Here is a 16,393-nt window from a genome sequence, read left to right as displayed (position 1 = left end):
TTTCGTTTCAACTATAGAACCCTAATAACAACTTGCAAAATATCTAAAATGATCTGGCCCTGCTTGAACCCCAAATATCTTGTTCTTGATAAAAATTCACTAAGACTTCTTGTAGGCACTTCATCATTGGATACATGTTGTCGTCGGGAAAGTTAATGCAAAAGAAGACTGTCATTCTATACATTCTGTACACTTTGTATAACTGTTCCAAGTTATGAGTTGTTTACATTAACTGAATGCATTAATTTTACCAAGTGAGGTTATGTTTTGACCGGCGCAGACCATAAAATACTCAGACTATACCCTGGAGGAGACCATATAGTGTTCGACGGGACTTTTTGGGCTAACCTGGCGGTTTATTTAAGTTCCTCAGTCATTAATTTCAAATCCAAAAAACTTATTACTAGATAAAAATTGTCCAGTAAAACTAAATGATATTTGATAGAGATCTTTCAAGAAGGCAAATATCTCTATTGTAGGACTATTTTGTACAATATACCAACAGTCTCAATATCTAATTCCCGGGAAAAAATTTTGTTATATTCAAAGTTTTAGTTGAGATTCTCAGAGTATTACATCAATGTTTTTGATAACTTTTTGTCTCAAATCTCAAAGTTTATAATTTACATGTACAAAACTTCATCACATGACAATTGGATCTTTACACCTGGACAACCCAAATCACACTCGACCAAATATTGCCAACCTAGTACTTCGAACTTCTTATTTCTGAGATATTTCAAGAATGTAAGAAAAACGTGAAAATCGCTATTGTTAGTCGTTATTTTAGAAAAGAACATAATTATATAATATAATTGGACCCAGCCTAGATCCAATAAAACTAGAAAAATACCATTTAATAAATTAAAAAAAAACAACTTAATTTTATCATTTTTCTATAAAAAATGCATTAAAATTGCATTCTAATCTTACTTTAATTGAATATTTGTTACAACTGAATAATCTGTTGCTAATAATAAAACTATGTATTTTTGAAAGAATATATAAAAAACTAAATGAAATTAGTTAGTTTTAGCTTTTTTAGCTTTAAAAAACGCTGTTGCCATTTTCAAAGGGACGTTTTAAACCTTTCTTTTGGAAAGCCTTGGGTATTTTTGCTTTATAATGGACTTCTTACGTAGAGAATGGGGTTCAACAAAAATAACTTGATTGTTTATCATGCTCTCATTAAACAAAAATGATTTACAATAGGCATCGGAGTTTTCAAATCCAATAATAGCAAAACCGCCTTTAATAAAGATGTTTTTAATTTCGCCGGCTTTAGAGAACAATTTTTTTAAGTCTTCTTCAGTGCAACCTGGAAAGAAAACGAAATGAAATCCAAATGTTGAAGAGTAAAATTATAATCAATAAAAACCTACCTCTAGGCAAATTTGTAACATGAATGGTGGTTTTCTTACTGTAAGGATCATATAATTCCGTTTCCAATTCAATGCCTTGTTCAGTTTTGCCATTCAATTTGAGAGCCTTTTTAGCAGCTTGTTCAGTTTTGTAGCAAACGAAAGCCAAAACATTCTTTTTGCACACAACATCTAAGATATCAATTTCACCGCACTTGGAGAAGATAGACTTGATTTTAGCGCCGTCAATATTTTCAAAGTTTTGTTTGTTCTTAACCATTACGGTAAGATTTGCCTCATAAGTTTTACCCAGTTTAGATTCACTTTGTTTATTTACACCAATATTAACATCATTCAATACTGAGTTATGTAGTTCTAAGGCAGCATCGACGCTGGACTTATCGGCAAAAGTAACAAAAGCAAAAGTGGTATTAAATTTATTTACAACTTTGATATTTTCAATTTTGCCACAACCTTCAAAGTGCTTTTTCAAATCTTCTTCAGTAGTGCCGGTTTTCAGATAACGAACATAAACGCAGCGTTCGCGAGTTTCATTAAATTTAGATTCACGTTTGGGCTTGTGTGGGTTTATAATAATTAAAGAACCTTGCACTTTGACTTTTCTGTCAGCCAAGGCAGCCTTAGCAGCTTTCATGGTTTTAAAGGCAACATTAGCGACGGTGCCACTGGGAGTTGTAATCATATGTATTTGATCAATTGCTCCGTATTTGGCAAATACTTCTACGATGTCAATTTGTTTACATTCTGAAAAAAAGTTTAGTTTTTTATCATAAATGGAATTTTCTCATACAGGTTGGTGTTTCTGAACGTTTAATTTTTTAGTCTTTCCTAATAAATTTATATTTTCTTTTCTAAAAATAATAAATTATTGAAGATATTTACAATTTTTAAAGTTTGGGGAATAGTAAACTTTAAAGTAAAGATGTTATTCCTTTTAATCGAGGGAAAATATTTTTTATGGGAAATTTATTATCTATATGCAAAATTCTGCTGTATTTAGAGATAAGACTATTGGAAATTCTAAAAATACATATAGACATACATATGTATATACCAGTATGTATATATACATTATTTATCTTAGAAAGAATTAAGTTTTAATTTTTGGTGGGAACTTCAGCACCCTATTTTTACCAAGTCAAGTTGCATCATTCTAATTTATAGTAGAAAATTAAGTTTTAAAAAAATAATTAAATTTCTAGTATACTAAATATATCATCCCTTATGTATGTTTGTAAGTGCATAAAAACATAAACCATTTTATAAACTAAAATGGTTGGAAAGGAAATATACAATATTTTTGGGAGACTTACTTTTAGGTAATTTAACAACATGAACAATTTTGCTTGAGGGTACAGTTGAGGGGATTTCTCCGCTTTTTACTTTAGATGGTATTGTAGGTACTTCATTTGCGGCGTCTTCTTCTTCTTCATCTTCTTCTTCATCATCTTCTTCCTTCTCTTCATCGTTGTCATTTTCAGCTTCATCTTCTTCATCGTTATCATTTTCAGCGTCATCTTCGTCAGCTTCTAAGATTAAGAAATAAATATTAAAAACAGATAGAACATATTGATGAAATATGTTGTGTTCCTAGGTTAATACTAATAAATCAGTATTCGGTAAAACTAGCACATGTGCTCGCTAGCACGCTAAATCTTATCAAATGTATTAAGTATATTACCTTCTTCTTCCATGGCTTCCTCGTCTTGTTCATCATCCTCTTCTTGCTCCTCAACCTCCTCCTCGTCTTCCTCCTCCTCCTCGGGAGCTTCTTCTACTTCAACAACTTTTTGTACTTTAGCAGGCTTTTTAGGTGCCGCTTTTTTAGCTACAGCTTTCTTAGTTACAACTTCTTCCTCTTCCTGTTCATTTTCTTCAACTTCTTCCACTTTGGCGGCAGGAGCTGCCTTCTTGGTAGCTTTTGTTTGTTTTGCCACTTTGGGTGCTGCTTTAACTTGCTTTTGTTTCATTTTAATTAAAATATTTATTTATAATTTATTACAAAAAGATTGAAAATTATTGTAGAATGCGGTATTAAAAAATGTGTATGTATAACCAAACAACACGTGCACAATTGACAACCGCTTTCAGAGTTGCATATTTGTAGGAAATTTTTAAAGCGCTGCGTTTTTCTATAAGAAAAGTGTTGCCTATTTACGTATATAGAAATTAGCGATTTTAGAGAATTTGACAGTGGGGTATTTTTGTTGTGTACACTTAGAAAAAAATTGTATTACTTGCTTTTAAGTGTTTAAGTGTGTTAAAATATGTATATAAGGAATACCCATAGGTATAAAGATAAATTTTTTTTGTGAACAAAAAACTCTAACAAATTTCATAAGAATCTGTTATAATTGATCACATCAGATTCTTTTACTGCATTATTAAAAAATACGTTGAAATAAAATTTGACACAATTTTTTTTACAAGAATCAAAATCCGTAATCAAAAGCATTCAAAATAACAGCAGTTTAGTTATATGCTATAATATATCATTGATTTTAGTAATTATAAGGCCTCTAGAATATGATTTACATGTTATTCAAAAATATAATGATAATGTGCTACCCCCATTAAAAAGAAACCCGAAATGAGTTAAATACAGTTCACACGAAGCGATTATTCGTCATTCACTCACTCATTCATTCATCATTCAATCCCCAATTATAAACTGAATTATACCCTGTCCATATGATGTAATTATTCGTCATTCACGCTCTTATTCTTCTGTACAAATTCCGTTTAAATTACCTACGAATTACCAATGAATGGTTGTCATCTCTATGTTATAATCAGCGGTTTGTTTTCATTTGTACGAATGTGTCGTGTAAACGGGTTAATTGGCTATTGTAATTCATAGGCCGAATTAAGTATTATGTACACGATTCATCATACACAATTTTAGTTTCACTTTGTATTACCTTCGAATTACGAATGAATGAGTGTAATCTCTAATTTTTTCGGGTATTTATCACAATCAGCTGCACATTTTCATTTGTTGCCAAAAATGAAAAAAGTTTGTTTCTTCATAGAGATCAAATTTATTCGTATTCTATCATCACTAACAAATCAAAAAAGGAAAATCGCTATTTTTCAACAATTACCAGATCATTGACATAGGTAATGTTGCCAGAATTTTAAAAAAGGATGACGTTTTCGCTGTGTATACATAAAAAATTGGTAATCGTCTAAAAAAGTGACGTTAGTTTGTCATTTTTATAACAGAAGAGACGAATACGCAGTTTTCTTACTGGAAAGAAGAATTTAATTACTTGTTCAATTTTTTATACGAAAACTTCCACACAAAAAAAATCTAAGCAAATGAAAAATATATAAAAATGAAAACAACAAAATAAAAGTTAAATAATTACTAAAGAAGTTATAATAAAAAGAAATGATTTGTTTAAAATAAAATAGCAACGAAAGTTTTGGTAAACAAGTAATTAAATGAAAAAATATTGAGACGAAAAAAAAAAAACAAAAAACGGCAAGAAAAAATCAAAGAGTTACCGGCCCTTCTTAATAAAGCAAATAATTTTAAAGGAATTTTGTTTAATTTAAACAAAATTGTAACGTTCATTAAATTTATTGAGCAAACAGCTAAAATATCGGCAACATAATGAATAATTTAAGCACCAATAATGGAGGCGGTGGCGGTGGTGGCAATAGCAGCAGTAATAGTGCGAATAATGGTACGGGCATACGCCCTTCTTCGGCCAATGACGAGGCCGGTGGTGGTGGCGCTGCTGGTGGCGATACAGATGCCAGCTCGAGGCGACAGGCTACCCGGGTGTTTAAGAAAAGCTCCTCGAATGGCAAAATTACCGTCTATCTGGGGAAACGTGATTTCGTGGACCACAGCACTCATGTCGATCCCATCGATGGGGTGGTGTTTATAGATCCCGAGTATGTAAAGGATCGCAAAGTATTTGGCCAAGTGTTGGCCGCCTTTAGATATGGCCGTGAGGATTTAGATGTATTGGGTTTGACATTTCGGAAGGATTTATACTTGGCCCATGAACAAATCTATCCGCCAACGCAAACGGAAAGACCGTTGACAAGACTACAGGAAAGGCTGATAAAAAAGTTGGGTCCCAATGCATATCCATTTTACTTTGAAGTTCCTCCCTACTGTCCAGCATCAGTATCACTACAACCTGCCCCCGGCGATACTGGAAAATCTTGTGGCGTAGATTATGAATTAAAAGCATTTGTTGGTGAGTAATATAAAATTGATTAAATCATGCTATTTTTGTTTAATTTGTAATTTTTCTAAATGATCAAGGGCAATGTATTCTAAAACAAAATGTCATAAGATCAACCAAAGTTGGGGTTTTAAAATCGTTGTGAAAAAACACGTTAATTAATCAATCAACACCGTGTTTTTTTTATTGAATTTTATTTTCAATTCTGGCCTCAAACTAATATAGAAACTAGTGTTTATAAATGTGTCATCAGGCAGACAGCATCAAATTCATTCATTCATTTTATTTTTCCCCTTGTCATAAGTTTTATCTCAAGTTTTTTTTTTTTTATTTTGGGTTTTGCTTTTGTAACCACATAAAAAGTTTACAAATTTAACGCGCCCATAACATAATTTTTGTTATTTGTAGTTTATTTTTCTGTTCATTTCAAATATGCGCTTACTCATTACGATCAACATGTATCTGGGGTTTTAAGAATGTCGGTTTGTTTTCTGTAGTATGTATGTATGTATGTATGTATGTATGTATGTATGTATGTATGTATGTATGTATGTATGTATGTATGTATGTATGTATGTATGTATGTATGTATGTATGTATGTATGTATGTATGTATGTATGTCTGTATGTATGTATGTATGTATGTATGTATGTATGTATATGTATGTATGTATGTATGTATGTATGTATGTATGTATGTATGTATGTATGTATGTATGTATGTATGTATGTATGTATGTATGTATGTATGTATGTATGTATGTATGTATGTATGTATGTATGTATGTATGTATGTATGTATGTATGTATGTATGTATGTATGTATGTATGTATGTATGTATGTATGTATGTATGTATGTATGTATGTATGTATGTAGTATGTATGTATGTATGTAGTATGTATGTATGTATGTATGTATGTATGTATGTATGTATGTATGTATGTATGTATGTATGTATGTATGTATGTATGTATGTATGTATGTATGTATGTATGTATGTATGTATGTATGTATTGTATGTATGTATGTATGTATGTATGTATGTATGTATGTATGTATGTATGTGGTATGTGTGTCTGCTTTTTTAGGATTTCAGTTTGAGTGAGTTAAGGCAGCAAAATATCTTTTGATATTGGATGGGAGCAAAATAATTGCTAGGTTTTTATTGTTTGTTATAAGAAAAGTTCTAATGCATAATTGTAATTTCCTTTTGAAATTAGTTTGTTCAAAATATTACTGTTATATTTCATATATTATACATGAAAAACTGTCATACCCAAAATTCTGAAACTGAAATTTCTGCAAAATTTTATTAAGAAAAATGGTTTGTAAAGATACCTATTTCATAGAAGAAAACTGTGTTGTTGTTGTAGCAGCGACACGTGTAAAGTCGTTGTAGCTGGGTTGACAATCCTTGGTCGTTGTTCGTTGAACTTCGAGTCGTTTCGGTGCAAAGAACCGATTGTTGGGAACGAGCGGGGAAGAAAACTGTTATACAGTTTACTGAATATTTTTCTCTTTTGGAATTGTTACCTGCAAAAAGTTATTTATATTAAACTTTTATAAAAACTGTTGTACACAAAATTGTTGGACCGAAAATACTATTATCTATAGTCCATTATAGGACAGAGTCTATATTTCAGACTATAGTCCACAATATACTGTAATCCATAGTCCAGACTATAGATTATAGTCTATAGTACAGACTATTGGTTGTAGTCTAGATCACAGACTATAGTCTGGACTATTGACTATAGCATGTAACGGATTATAATCTGAAATATAGACCATACTCTGTAGTGAATTATAGACAATAGTTGGACTGTAGACTGGGCTATAGACTTTAATCTTTAATATAGATTACAGGCCAGACTATAGTCTATAGTCCACGACTATTGTCTGGTGTTTAATAATATGAAGAAGTTCTGTTTGTTCTCTTACTAATACTAGTTCCTTTTGATAAAATATTAGAGCAAAGAGCATGAAAATGTGTCAAAAAAGTATAATCATATAAACGTAAAAAGTGAAGTACAAAATCAATAATTTATGGAATTTAAAAATATAATGCTAAACTAATGTTAAAATAATATTTTCTCATTATGACTCACTACCTAATATCTACCACAGAAATCACAAAACTCCCATTATTATTATTATTTCCAAGAAATTTAAAATACAGTGATTTTTTTTTAAATGTAACATTTTTAACGAAAATACTTTTTCTCCTAGCCATTGCTTTATGTACAACTCATAAATAGTAGTGTATCCTAATATTTTGTTGCTCATTTTTCATTACTATAGTTCTATTATTGTTTTAAGACTTAATTGTTTTTACAATGAATTTTTATTATTATATTTGTTTAGAAATTTATGATTTTGTATTGTAACAATTAACAAAATAAAATCCTAAACAATGTACTCATTTATGGTTAACTCTATGCCAACATTGTTATTGTTGTTGCTGTTTATACCCTACACCACTTTAGTGGGGAGGGTATATTGGATTTGTGCTGATGTTTGTAACATACAAAAATATTCGTCCTAGACCCACCTTAAAGTATATCAATCGGCTTAGAATCGTTTTCTGAGTCGATTAAGCCATGTCCGTCCGTCCGTCTGGCTGGCTGGCTGTCCATGTAAACCTTGTGCGCAAGGTACAGGTCGCAATTTTCAAGATAATTGGATGAAATTTGGCACGCACGTTTTATTTGACCTAAGGACGAAGCCTATTGAAAATGGTTAAGATCGGTCCATTATTTCACCTAGCCCCTATAGAACAGAACCCCCCGAAAAGGGCTTCTGAGCTTATAATTATGTTAAATATACATATATATCGATAAAATACGGCACAACTAAGTTTTATAGAAGTCTTGATGACCCTGCCAAATTTCATAAAGATCGGGCCCCATTTGACCCTAGCTCCCATACAAAGTCCCCTTCAGAAAATTAATTGAATGTCCCAAATTAGCTTATAAACACAAATATCGCGATGAAATTCAGCACAATAAAATATTATGTCAATATAAATATATTCACAAAATTTTATCGGGCTTGGTCCATATTTGCCCCTAGCCCCCATATAAAGCCTCTTTCAGAAAATTAGTTTTTCATCCATAAATTGCTTAAATGTATCGGAACAAGGGAATATTGAAGATAAATGCTTTATTATGAAAAATAAATCACATTTAATATTCATAACTGGTGTAGGGTATCATATGGTCGGCCACGCCCGACTATAATTTCTTACTTGTTTTGTTTTACGTCTGAATCATAAATCATTTCGTAGTTAATATGCTCTAAAGTTGTTTCTTAACAACATTTTAACACGTTTCATTTCTTTTTAATTCACAGTTTTAAAATAATATTTATTGTTTTATATTTTTAAAATACGTCACTGACATGTTTTTGTTGTCTTTTTGTTAATTTCTCTCAGCAGCGGGGTTTTCTATGACAAATATTTTATTTATATTGTTTATTTTAAACGCTTTAATTCGTTTAAACAATCACGAGGTATATTTTCCATTGGATTTTTATTTAGAAAATAATACTTTAAAGTTGTGAATGAATCTAAACAATTTTCCAATTATGAAAAAAAAATTTTCTATTTTATTATTATTATATTTTTATAAGTTGAACTATATACCGCAAATTCTTATTTAAATGAGTATAAAATATATTTTTATTAGCATCTTATCTCGTATCAGACGTTGTTGTAGAAAAATTTATTGTTTAATTAGAACTAAGGGTTTTTTGTGTATTTAAAGCCTTAGAATTGTTTTCTATTTGCGTAAGAGAATGTTATTTGATGTATATAGCTTTCTAGGAATTTAATAAAATTAAAAATAATCTTTTTCAATATTTTTTTTTTTTTCATCCTCAACTTGGGAACTGATTCTGTGCAGTAAATATGACAGTTAAAATATGTACTTTATAGTATTTTTTCATTGTTTCTAAATTTTTATTGATTTCTCCCTATAAATTGTTTCTCCATTTTACACGTTCTAAAAATAGTGTTATTTTAAAATAAATTTTTAAACATTTTTAATATTAAGTTTATTTATTATGAAATTATTAACTATTGCAATACATATCAAATATTATACTTATTATAAGATTTTCTTAATAATTTTTGTGAAATTTCGTGATTGATTGATGAAATAATTTTTAAATTTTCTTTAATTGGAAAACGTGTTTCATAATAATTTCACTTTAATGTGCTACAATTTATTGCCCCAAACAACAACTATATAATGTTGCCTTATTAAATCTGTATGATGTTAATTCATTGACGTACAACATTTTCATTTAATGTTTTTAATTATTATAAAATTAAAAATCAGCTCGTTTGTGAAAAATAAATTATTGAAATTGTCTTTGTTTTTAAACCGGCTGCTAAATAATACTCATTGATTGATAGTTTTCCTAAAGACAAAAAAGAGCTTTTAGAGTTTTTGTTACATTTATAATATCCCTTTATTAGTTGTATTATTTTTTTTTATCATTTTTTATTAAAAATTACTGAACGTATTTCTTATCTAATAAATTAGAACATTTTTTTACTTGTTTCAATTTTGTTTATTTTAAATTATTTATCTATTTTAATTGATGATCTTTACTTTACTCAGTATGCTTATATACATACTAAATAAGTTGTTTTTTTTATATAAACATTTAATATTATTTATAACGTACTAGATATTTCATTTATTTTGTTTATTTAATGCAGTTATAAACTTTTCATTACACATTTGTTTACTAAATTGGATATATAGTAAATATTTATATAGTATGTACATAAGTATATACATATATCTATAGTATACAAACTTTATAAAGGGTGTTTCATTAAGACCGATTCAATTGTTTATTTTTGATATGTCTTGAATGGAATAGAAATTGGTTTTGTCATTCTTTCACTATTTGAAATGTTAATCTATATTATTTAATCATATAAACTTACAAGCTTCTTAAAAATTATTAAATTTTATTATCAAAGTCCTCGTTATGCCAATTTCAGTTTGCAAAACTTTAAAATTGCTGGTCTATGTCCACAATAATAACAAATTTTCGGTATTTCACCCAATTTGTGAGCTCTAGTCATAAAATTTAAGGATAATTTAAAGATTTTGTATAACAGAAATACTACCATTGAGTGTACTTTCATTTAAAACAAACATAATTTTCCTAACTTAAATGCAACGTTCTTAACGAAACCCCTTATATTATAAATTAATATAAAACTTGTTGCTTACTTACATTTTTTTTAGTTTCAAAATAAATGAGTGATAACATTTGCGAATAACAACAAAGTTTAAAAATAGTTTTAAACATGTGTTATATTAAGCCATAAAAGGATATTTTAATTAAAATTTCGTTTGAATATTTGAGATCTTATTTTTATAACAATTTTCCTAAAAAATTATTCTAAACATTTTTGATAAATCTTTAGGAATAACATCCTTGTGTTGCCACTCAATCTTGTATTTTAAATTTACAGTTGGAACACTTTATTTAATGTATAAAGTCATTGATATTTTAGGGTTTCGTTTGCTTAAAAAAAAGTAATTCTAAAACCTTATAATATACTTTGCATAACAGTAGTCTTTTATTGTGTTATAAATGGGTTTTATTATTTATTATCTTTTATTACTTTTTTTAATATTTTCCAAATTAAATATTGATTTTTTAAAATATTAATGTAAAAATACATACATATGTATGACTATTTGAATATTTATACATTTGTTTGCATTTATGTATACAAACGTATGTTGTTATTATTTTTTTTTGCTGTCGTAGTTAAAATTATTAGGTGGGTAAATATTATTGTTTTATTATTTTATTAAATATTTGTCAAACATTAACAGTTACTTTCACGTAACCTTGTTGATAACAATTTACACTTGCGTTATCTTGATCTTGTATTAAAGGGTTTAAAATTTTTTATTTGTAAACGGTTTTTAATTCAAAAAATAAATGTACATATATGTATTTCAATTAAGAATAATAGCATTAAAATGCAGTAAAAAATACAAGATAATATATAAGCAATTACTTTTCTTTTTCTTTGTATTCAACTTTTTAAAATTCATATTTTTTATATTTTCATATCATATTTATAAGTAATTTACAAAACTTTAATTTGATTACAAAAGTGTTTATTGTAACATAAACGATCAGGTGTTTAAATAGTTTTATTGTTCATTTATTTAGTTCATGGAATTGTAGTTTCTTAAATATTTATAAATTTAATCGAATAGGAGCAAAGTTCTATATTCAGTTTTGCGGTTTTATTTTTCTAGAACCATTAAATTAAGAACTTTCCCTGACATTAGTTTCATTTAATATAAAACTTTTATTATTTATAAAAACAAATCATATTCTTTCTTTAGAAATTTGAGCAAAATATAAAATCAGAAACCGATAATAAGTTGTCATCATGTTCTACTTTGGTTACCAGTTATTTATTATTCTTCATACCCAAACAACCACTTATTTTGAGTTATAAACAAAATACATATTTATAAAACAATTTTCTGTTTACATGGTATGGCATCATGACCTTTATTAGTTTTTTCTTTTAATGTTTGCAAAAAGAGACAAACATTTTCAATTATGATTGATTGTAATAACTGTGTAACTTGTCATTACTTTCCTTTATATGTATATAATTCTGTAAAATGTTAAAATATTATTATTATCAGTTGTAAGAATTGGCACAAATTTAAAATTAATTTAAAACCAATTTGTGTAACCTTCACCTTTGTAAGCAGAAGAAGTTTGTCAATTCGTTTGCGAAGATAGATAGATAGATAGATAGATAGATAGATAGATAGATAGATAGATAGATATAGATGGATGATGATAGATAGATAGATAGATGATAGATAGATAGATATAGATGATAGATAGATAGATAGATAGATAGATAGATAGATAGATAGATAGATAGATAGATCTCTCCTTCGCTCGCTCGCTCGCTCGCTCGCTCGCTCGCTCGCTCGATCGCTCGCTCGCTCCTCTCCTGCTGCCTCGCTCGCTCGCTCTCTCGCTTCGCTCGCTCGCTCGCTCGCTAGCTCGCTCGCTCGCTGCTCGCTGCTCGCTCGCTCGCTCGCTCCTCGCTCGTCGTGCTCGCGCTCGCTCTCTCGATCGATAGGGATAGATAGATAGATAGATAGATAGATAGATTGGACTCATTTTTTCTTTACATGATGGCATGCAGATCTTTATACGCATTAAACTTATTTGCCTGATCAGCGATTCAATGTATGTAATTCCAAAGATTAAAATACGCAGGCCAGGATTGAGTTGCTCTAAACTCAGATCAGGCCTCACATTTTTGTAATTTATTATGGAATCTGAAAGACCAATCTTCTATATCTTCTATATCTTCTTCCTCTTTCGACATATCTTCACCTAATTAAAACAAATTACTTATTTTATGGATTTAATCTATTTTTTATTAAACTGATACAAAACTTAACCACCTAATCTTGTTTATGAAACAGACTGTTAGCAATTGATTAGCAATTCAATTATTGCTAAAATTTATTACGATTTACCTCTAAGCACTCAACTGTTATTTCTACTATAACCAGGAATCCATTGCCATTTTCTCTTTTTTTAATTAAAAGTTCAATTGTCCCACAACTATTATTACTGTTTCGAAAATTACAATTAAGTTGCACCCTAGTTTTGTATATATCTTTTAATAATGTTAATGCCATTTGGTTAATTTTTTTTCTTTCATTTTTTCAATTTAAAATTATTTTTTTTTTTCGTTTTTGGTATGGATACACAGTATACATATTCATACAATTGTATTTATGTATGAATGTATGTACTCGTGCATATTCATGAGTACATTTTTCAGTATGTTTGTACAGAAAAAAAAGTACTGGTAGAAACATTTTTGTTTGTTTAATTTTTATAGACACTTGAGTTCATTTTTCCTCTAATTTATTTGTTTATTCGGTATATTTTTTGTAGCTCTGTTGCCGTATTATTGTTATTATCTCATTGGTATTTTATTTTACTTTTTTTGTATGTATTTCCAAAGAAAAATTTCTAAACTAAAAACAGGTGATGATAGAATGTTTGTTTAAATGTGTATTACTTTTTGTTGTTCTTTTTTGCAAATTATGGTTTGCAAAAATTTAAATAAAACGAAATTGACTTTGTTGCTTTTAAATTTTAATTAAAGTAAACAATTTCGTATTTTCATTTCTTTTTTTTTGGCGGTATGGCATTAAAATGATGATAATTTAATTGTATTTGAAGAAAAGTACTTAAGAATACTTTTATTTTGTCTGCAAACTTTTTAGATACAAATACAAATTGAAATACGTTAACAATTTAAGTTTAAATTATGAATGACACTTTGAGGAATTTAAGTTTACTTTATAGCTTACAAGTACTGCTAGTAATTCAATTAAATTGATTTTTAGATTCTTAGTGCCATTTTGAATGACCCTTTTTGTTGATTGGTTTTTTTTTTAATGGATGTTGTTCTTTGATGGTATTATTATGCATTGTTTAAAAAAAGAATTAAAAATTCAATTTTCAGCGGAAAATGTGATTCCGATTGCAATCAAAATTTTATAAAGATATATTTCTTAACTTGAATTTTTAACGATTTTAGTGAAGATGGAGTATCCCAACTATAAACGAACGAATACCAATTTTTATTACACTCAAATACATCAAACTAATCTCATTCTCTCATATTTTTCTAGGCGAACAAATCGACGACAAGCCCCATAAACGCAATTCCGTTCGTTTGACAATACGCAAAGTTATGTACGCTCCCTCAAAGGTGGGCGAACAACCCTCAATCGAAGTGAGTAAAGAATTTATGATGAAACCAAATAAAATCCATTTGGAAGCCAGTCTTGACAAAGAACTGTATCATCACGGCGAAAAGATATCGGTCAATGTTCATGTGGCCAATAATTCTAATCGAACGGTAAAGAAAATTAAAGTTTATGTCCGTCAGTTTGCCGACATTTGTCTATTTTCGACGGCCCAATATAAATCGGTGGTGGCCGAGACGGAATCCGAAGATGGTTGCCAAGTATTGCCAGGCTTTACTCTCTCAAAAGTTTTTGAGCTATGTCCGCTGCTGGCAAATAACAAGGACAAGTGGGGCTTAGCTTTGGATGGTCAATTAAAGCACGAGGATACAAATTTGGCCTCCAGTACTCTGATCACAAATCCAGCACAACGCGAAAGTCTAGGCATTATTGTACACTATAAAGTCAAAGTGAAATTGTTAATTAGTGGCCCCTTGTTGGGTGGTGACTTGGTGGCCGAATTGCCATTTACTCTTATGCATCCCAAGCCCGAAGAGGAGGAGAATCCTTTGTTAAGCGACAAATCACCACGACAAAGTATACGCGATAATCAGTTGGTGGTGGTGGCCAACGATGATGCCAATTCGAATTCCTCTACCGCTGTCGTCCAAGAGGTACCAACTACAAATCTCATACAGCTAGATGACGATGATGCCCAGGACGATGATATTATATTTGAAGATTTTGCCCGTCTACGATTAAAAGGTGCTGAAACAGAAGCTTAAATGTTTTTTTTCCAAGATGCCATTTTTTAGCTGAACAAAAACAAAAGAGAAAAATTTATAAAACTACAAAATTATCATCGATTGTTTGGATATTGTATTTAGCACAACATTGAATAATAGTTTTCATATTTATCATTTTTTATTTAATTATATACATATGTATGTGTACAATGTTTAAAGAAATTAAAGGTGTTTTTGTTTTAACATTTTTTTAAATTAAAATCCATTTGTAAGGGTCGGTTTTGAGTTTCTATTAAAGCAAGTAATTGAAATTGTAACGAAAGAAAAGTTAAATATTGAAAAAGGGCAAAAAATTCTAATGGATGTATATTTAGTTATTAAGTTAATTATGTTTATAATAATTATAACAACAAAATCACAAAACTAAAAACAAAAAACAATAATATTGATGATAAAAGATATTGAACAAATGTCTTGATGTTAACGAAATTGACGACGAAGATGACGATGTTGATAATGATGTTAAAGAAGATGAAGAAAAAAAAACTGAAGATTATTATGATTAATATATGATTATGATAATGACCATAGTAGTATGTATGTCTTTATCTGTGTATTTATGTTTATACTCTATATATATATTTAAATATTAAACAAAACAAAAAGAAAGGAATAACTAAAACAATATATATTGTATGTGTCTAGAATTTAAGTTGTAACTTATAATTTAACTTCTATCTCTAACTACTACTACTATACTCTTCTATTCTATTATATTCTTTTTTATTTGTTTTCTTCCTTTTGTTTGTTTTATAAACATATACATGTAATAATAATGTTATATTAAAAGAAATATTTAACGCTGAACCAGAGGATGAATTGCAATAAGTAAACTGTTTGTTAAATTATTAAATTATAATTTATATATTATAAACTGGTAAAGAATACTTTTTAATTTTAATATTTAAATGGCTTGAAGTTTAGTTTTATTATCCTTAAAGGTTTGTTTTTGAGATTTATTTTAATTTATTGCAATTCTTCTTTGTTTAGGCTGGTTTTTAAAACACAAAACTTTATTAAAATTTTTTTTATGCACATTTATAGTCGAACACACACACTTAAAAAACAATTATACAAATCACTTACACTATTTTGAAAAATACATTAATTCACGAATACACTTTTAATACAAAACTACATAAAACCAAAAAATTCAATATGTTTTATTTTTATGGAACACAATTTTAAGACATTTTGATAGATTTT

General features: G+C 28.8%; 2 protein-coding genes across 3 annotated transcripts; one reads left to right on the top strand and one right to left on the bottom strand.

Annotated features, from left to right (window-relative positions):
• Nucleotides 1-916: 916 nt before the first annotated feature.
• Nucleotides 917-3,504, bottom strand: LOC119607931 (DNA-binding protein modulo). Of its 2 annotated transcripts, none has more exons than XM_037962090.1 (4): nucleotides 3,064-3,504; nucleotides 2,696-2,911; nucleotides 1,383-2,126; nucleotides 917-1,318 (listed from the first exon to the last, which is right to left on the bottom strand). In XM_037962090.1, exons 1-4 carry the CDS (start codon nucleotides 3,350-3,352, stop codon nucleotides 1,083-1,085), a joined length of 1,485 nt encoding a protein of 494 aa, XP_037818018.1. In that variant the 5' UTR covers nucleotides 3,353-3,504; the 3' UTR covers nucleotides 917-1,082. The 2 variants fall into 2 exon arrangements, with proteins under 2 accessions (XP_037818018.1, XP_037818020.1); XM_037962092.1 differs by having other exon boundaries at nucleotides 2,696-2,908.
• A 1,085-nt stretch (nucleotides 3,505-4,589) lies between these two features.
• On the top strand, nucleotides 4,590-15,792 carry LOC119607932 (beta-arrestin-1). Its single transcript, XM_037962093.1, has 2 exons — nucleotides 4,590-5,599; nucleotides 14,325-15,792. The coding sequence occupies exons 1-2, from the start codon at nucleotides 5,002-5,004 to the stop codon at nucleotides 15,164-15,166; spliced, it is 1,440 nt and encodes a 479-aa protein (XP_037818021.1). The 5' UTR covers nucleotides 4,590-5,001; the 3' UTR covers nucleotides 15,167-15,792.
• The last annotated feature ends 601 nt before the right edge of the window (nucleotides 15,793-16,393 follow it).

Source organism: Lucilia sericata, unplaced genomic scaffold (genome assembly GCF_015586225.1).
Source record: "Lucilia sericata isolate MDLA Ls3-8-SP2 unplaced genomic scaffold, ASM1558622v1 Contig000763F_arrow, whole genome shotgun sequence".
Lineage (NCBI taxonomy): Eukaryota > Metazoa > Arthropoda > Insecta > Diptera > Calliphoridae > Lucilia > Lucilia sericata.
The sequence above is the reverse complement of the archived record's forward strand: the minus strand, read 5'-3'. Positions and strand labels throughout refer to the sequence as shown.